We start from the raw sequence: 6,404 nt of genomic DNA, 5'->3' as shown, positions 1-6,404 counted from the left end.
ATAAACTATTATTTATGGGTGAATTTCCAAGGAACCCCGGCCTAACATCAAGGGGACCAAATATCCAAAAAAATAAATAAATAGTACATGTCACACATAAATATAATACATGTTCCATAAAAGCATGGCATGATAATTATGGGAACATTTGTTTCCTTTTTGTTCATTTTTTTTTCTCAAGAAAATGGAAGGCATTAGCCTGCCAACAAGAAGATTACAAATAATAAAAATAAACAACTGTTACATATACATAAATATAACAAATCTCTATTGTAAATACCATCTTACCGTTCCTATCACCTTCTTTCCCTAGTTAAACGAAAATTCTAAGCCCATAATTTCAAAATCCTAAAATGGAGTTGCGGCTCCGCTCCGTGTATCGGCCGGGCTATACAAATTCGACCGGTTCCTCGGTCGATTGTCTTCCAATTGCCTTACAACCTCTGCCATGTCGGGTCGTACTGTTGCTACTGGTGCACAACACCCCATTGCTAGCTTCAGTGCCTGCACAAGCCCGTCTTCGGTCGGATTTCGTATCCCCTTGAGTATTTCTGGATCAAAGATTTCCATAGTGGTTTCCTCCAGTACAGCAACCTTTACCAGCGCCGGCAGGTCAAATCCTCCGTTTTTCACATCACCCGGTTTCTTGCCCATTAGTAGCTCCAGTAATAGTATCCCGAATGAATATATGTCGGTACGCGGATTACACCTGAAAGAGAATGTTATATTTATGTCATGAACACTAATTATTGAATTATTACAGAAGCATCACTAGATTCAATTAGTCTCCAATTATCATTTATAGATTCAATTTGTTTTTCAAGTGTTGGTTGATAAAAGAACCTTTTCATCTTGTTCAATTCGGGAGCTTTGTATCCATCGGCACTTGAAGCGGAGAGCAACTCATCAGCCACAGCTGAAATCATCAATTGGGCAATGCCATAGTCGGTCAGTTTCGGTATGAATAGTTCATCAATTAGCACGTTCTTCGATCGGACATCACCATGGATAATAGGAGTGTCGTGCCCGGTATGGAGATGCGAAAGACCTCTGGCCACTCCAAGAGCTATCTTGTAGCGCCTCGGCCAATTCAATAAAGTTCTCCCTGTTGTGCTCTCTGCAAACATTTTTTACCAAATTTTCAGATCATCTCAAAGAAGTTTTTTGATATTATCACATCTCTATGTTAAACAATTAAAAGTAACAAGAATTTTGGCTTGAATTCTGTAGAAATAGTTAGTTTTATCAATATTTAATCAAATTCCATATTTATTGCTTTGACCAGTAAACTGTGAGAAATAATGGAAATGAAATATTAGAAAGAACATATACCATGGAGGATGTCAAATAGTGATTTATGGGGGAAATAATCATAGATGAGAAGCTTCTCTCCTCTCATGCCTTGGTAGAAAGCTCTCAAAGGCACCAAATTCTCATGCCGTGCATGTGCGAATTCTCGTACCAACGGTGTGCACTCCTCAGGATCCTTACAGCTACCTTCCCTCAACAATCTCAAGGCAATGTTGCCTCCATCAGAAAGCTTAGCCTTGTACACGGTACCGTAACTGGACTTCTCCATTACTTGACCGGTTGCATTTAGCACCTCCTCTAATGTCAAATGCTCTCCCCCTTGGAATACAAGCAACTTTCCCTCTGCATTTTGTTCTCCATTCTCAATTTCCAGCTCTTCTACTTCAATCCCTTTGTTTTTGCTCTTCTTCCTCTGCAATAAACCGATTAAGACCGAGGCAAGCACCACCCCACCGGCCATGAGACCGATCACTATGCCTGCGATCAAACCGGGACTTAGACCTGAACCCGAACCCGACCCGCATTTGTCCAATGGAGAACCGCATAGACTCGCGCTGTTGCCTTCAAATGAGTCGGCACCGAACTTCGAGTTTGCGAACTCAGAAGGTAGCTTCCCGGTGAAGTTATTCGAAGAAATATTCAACTGTTGGAGGCTTTTCATCTCAGCTAGAGCTTCAGGCACAGACCCAGTAAATCGATTTGATGACAAGTCAAGTTCTTCCAACCCACTAAACTTGGTAATAAACAGGGGAAACCCTCCTTCGAGTTTATTTTCACCAAAGTCCAGAATTTTCAGGGAATCACAAGTCTGGTTCGCCCCAGCCGGGTTGGGCAACGAACCTGATAACTGGTTTCCATGAAAACGAACCGAAACAAGCTGATCGCACAAGTTCCAAATCGAAGGTGGGAGAGACCCATTAAAGGAATTGGAACCGAGATCAATCTCTGACAAGGAAGGAGAGTTTCCAAGCTCGAGAGGGATTGACCCGTGTAGAGAATTAACCGCGAGGTAAATTGATTGGAGATACGAGAAGTCACCGATTTCCGAAGGGATGTAGCCCTGTAGCCCGGAGGCAGGGAGCTGAATGGAAGTGAGCTGGATAGAGGTGTCAGAGTTAAGAGAGAGGTTGGAGCGGGTTGATGCTGAGTCGCAGGAAAGTGCGGCCCCAGTTGCGTTAGCCCATTTGAGGCCACGCCATTGGCATAAAGGAGTGGAGATATTCCATGTTGAGAGCTGCGTGTTAGCAATGGTGGCGTTGCCTTGCAAAGCTGGTTTTATCTTTTTTAGGAGAACATCAGAGTCTGAGGAGAGAGAGAGAAGTGGTAGAGAGAGGAAGAGGAGAGAAAGGAGAGAAGAGAAGAACGATGACATGGCTCTTCGTGCTTGTGTGTGGAGAGAGGAACGGGAGGGTAGAGAGGCAAGGGAAAGGTTGTTTGAAGGTTGGTGGTTTAAACGAAGCGGGGTTTATGGTGTGAAGAAGTGGAAGTGGGATGAGGAAGAAGGTGACTTTGGTGGGTCCGCTTACTCTAGAATTGGTAGGTGGGATCTCGCTACAATAATTGACTTTGGTCAAATACTATAATTTCAAAAGAACGGTGTGCAAAATTGAATCCGACTGAAAAATTAAATAAACTACTATTGAGTAGTAAACCTACCTACCATGAGGGTTATCACTGGAGTTGAATTTTGCGACTGAATAATTAAATAAACTACTGTTCAGTAGTAAACCTACCTACTTTGAGGGTTATCACTGGACTTGAAAAAAAGTGCCGTGGCGTACTCTGACTTTGATCTCGTGTTGTGTTGTGCTTTGATTAAATTAATTTTTTACGTATTTCGTGACGTGATTAAAATATTAAGGGTTAATCACAGCACGCGAGTTACGTCGTATCTATATATGCCGTGACCAAACGTGCCTCGTTTGACCATTTAATCATAATTTAAATTAGTTTATTCATGATTCACCATTTAATTAATATCTAGTGGTCTTAATTACACGTGACTACGTGCAGTGCCATGATTAGATCATTCACGTGCCATGTCAAAGTTTCAAAAAATAGTCACGGCACGGGACACGTGAGTCATGGCACATATCTGATACGGGTGTCGTGTCGTTCTGTGTCGTAACCGTGCCGTTTTGTGACGGAACCAGCTCTGTCGTGCCATTTTTCTCACTCTAGTTATCACAATGAAATATTTAAATGAAATTTCTGATGTCCGTCACAAAAAAAATGGTTTTATTTTCTATTCGAAATTATATTTTATGACAGCTTTTATAAAAATAAAGTGATTAGTTCATTCACTTGTATAATGAAAGTTAGTTTGTTATTTTTGCAAATAAACTTCATGATATTTTAGTTGAAAAGATTTTGTGAAATATGTTTACCAAATTATATATGATAAATTCGAAACATCTCACTTTGTTACGAACAAGTTACGAAATTATATATGATAAAATTTCTCTTAAAAAAAAATTCTCAAACCACTTCTGCAGTTAATAAAAAAAATAAACTAATTATGCATAACTAATAAAAACTGCAAATGTTAAGATAACCTAGCAAAACCCTTGTGGGTTTATTTATATAAATAATAATAATTGACATGCTGCCACGTGCAGATAGACTATTTGACTCTCTTAATCTGTAACTAATTTAGCCATCCTTTATATATTAGAATTCAAATGAGTCAAAATTTCAACTTTGCCGTTCTGCTTTTGTTTGTTTGAGCCATCTTAATGGATTCTCCAAGAATTGAAGAATTGCACCCAGGGAATTTTGAAAAAAATTCAATGTGGTTGGTAAGACTTTTGAGGAAGGCAGTGATGTGTTTTTTTCTAAGACTGCGTCAAAAGATTCAAAAAAAGTTTGCTGTGAATTTCTTTCCCCACCCTTCCAAGAGTTTGACATAAAAGATAAAAGAAAATTCTATTTGCCTGGGAAATATAAAAGTTTGCTGTAATTCTCGGAGGATTACAATTTCAAACTCTTTCTCGAAATACATGCATGGAAATTTACTTTTTCGAGAATATTTTTGAGATTCACGCACGTAAAAGTTTTAACAGTTTATATCGAAATTTTAGAATCTTATAATTTCTCTCGAAATTACAGCAAATTCGGACTCAGGATAATATAATAATACGTATATTATGGATTCGACAACACTACATAATAATACATATAATGTAACTAGAGATGAAAATTTATATTTTGCAACTTTTACTATTATATTTTATGTCATAGTTGGTTTCATAAAAATCTTTTTTTTTTTAATTATGGTTTATAAAAAAATTCAGTTAACTAGAGATATATGTAATTGGAAATCAGTAAAGAAAATAGGAGATTTTTGTATTCACCGTGAAACAGTATTTCCATGCCATGGAACCTGACAAATTGACAACAGAATAACCATCTTCTACAGGCGATTTCAGTCCTCTACAGCAGTAGAACATTGATTGGACAAACATGTGCTTATCAGAGTCGTTTATCTTTAATCAAGCGGTTCACAGCAGATTTGACAAAACATTGTGTAAAATTTATCAGGTTTCCTGAATTTTGTAGCAAGGTTAAAAACTTTATGATAATTATCCGATCGAAAATATTAACTTATTACAAGACTTAAAACGGATTTTCAGAATTTCCCAAAATTTTACATCTTATTACCGAATTATACTAAATAATTAGGATAACGGTTTTACTGTTTTGTTAAGCCACCGTTGGATCAACAATTTTCAAAGTGATTTAATAAATAGTAAAAAATTTCAGAAAAATGTAAAATTTGGTCTCCAAGCACATATTAATATGGAGAACAAGATAAACGGTTCCGATCGACTTTTTGAATTTTGAAATTTCAAATTTGGACTGTGTGTATTTCAGCCCATATGCTACCGAAAGCATATTAGCCTCTCTCTCTCTCTATATATATATATATATATAGGATGTGGCTAATTTGCTGCCGGCGGTGCTGCCGTGTTTTATTTATTTTGTGATGTCCAAACAATAAATCCAAACCGTTAGATGTTTAATCTATACTATAATCTACTTGGAGACCAAATTTTACATTTTTTGGAATTTTTTTACTATTTATTAAGCTGGTTTGAAAACTGCTGATTTCAATGCTGCAGAAATTTACTGAAAACAGCGGTTTTCAAACTAGCTTAATAAATAGTAAAAAAATTCTAAAAAATGTAAAATTTGGTCTCCAAGTAGATTATAATATAGATTAAACATCTAATGGTTTGGATTTGTTGTTTGGACATCACAAAATAAAATAAAAAAACCCCGCAGCACCTCCGGCTAAAATGCTGCCGGCAGCAAATTAGCCGGACCATATATATATATATATATATATTTTTTGAGAGTTAGTGGAAAATTTTTCACTAAGATATATTGATATAGAAAATTATTTACAAGTGTGTTACTTGGATCAAGTGACCCTTGTAACTTTGTTTGGACTGAATTGAACTACTCAGGTCTTAAAAAATTTAGCTAGTAATATTAAAAATGCTCCTAAAATATCCAGACCCCCTCCCCCACTATCTCTCTTAACTGAACAAGCTCCAGTTATGCACATCAGTTGAAGCCTCATTAATTAGGATATACTCTGTTTTTCTCTTCAGGGTGAAGGTTTTTAAATGCATCTAACTATTTCCTTTAGAATGAATTTAAAGAATTTTTTTGCACTTGTAATTCAAGAATTTGTAATAGCAATGTCTACTTTACCTTTATAACCTCTAAATTTTTTTGCAAAGCTAAGTAGAATCTAATCCTATTATTACAAGAATCCCCTTGCAAAAAAAATGATAACTTGTTCTGAATTCATGGAGAACAACTGTCATCAGGTTCAAAACCAATTAAAATTATAACTTTCTGATGGAAAAAGACAAAAGTTTAAAGTCGGAGTAGAAACCATTAATTACAAGATATTGTCCGTATTTTGAATGATTGTGATTTAAATTCAAAAATTGGACAGTCCGGATCTAAGTTCAAAAATTGAGTTACCTTACCTGATTTGAATTCGCCATCTGGGCCCCTCTCTCTCTTTTTTTGAAGATTTAGTCCGTAGGCATGAATTTTATTTATAAACAATAATTAGA

The 6,404-nt window shown here is 36.5% G+C and overlaps 1 protein-coding gene across 1 annotated transcript; it reads right to left on the bottom strand.

The window, feature by feature from the left end:
• Positions 1-208: 208 nt before the first annotated feature.
• On the bottom strand, positions 209-2,802 carry TMKL1 (transmembrane kinase-like 1). The gene is made up of 3 exons (XM_078326654.1): positions 1,333-2,802; positions 844-1,117; positions 209-709 (listed from the first exon to the last, which is right to left on the bottom strand). Exons 1-3 carry the CDS (start codon positions 2,681-2,683, stop codon positions 349-351), a joined length of 1,986 nt encoding a protein of 661 aa, XP_078182780.1. The 5' UTR covers positions 2,684-2,802; the 3' UTR covers positions 209-348.
• Positions 2,803-6,404: the final 3,602 nt, after the last annotated feature.

The sequence above is a fragment of the Carex rostrata genome, chromosome 25, assembly GCF_964058835.1.
Source record: "Carex rostrata chromosome 25, lpCarRost1.2, whole genome shotgun sequence".
In the NCBI taxonomy this organism is placed as follows: Eukaryota; Viridiplantae; Streptophyta; class Magnoliopsida; order Poales; family Cyperaceae; genus Carex; species Carex rostrata.
Note: the sequence above shows the minus strand (reverse complement) of the source record. Positions and strands in the feature narration are given on the sequence as shown.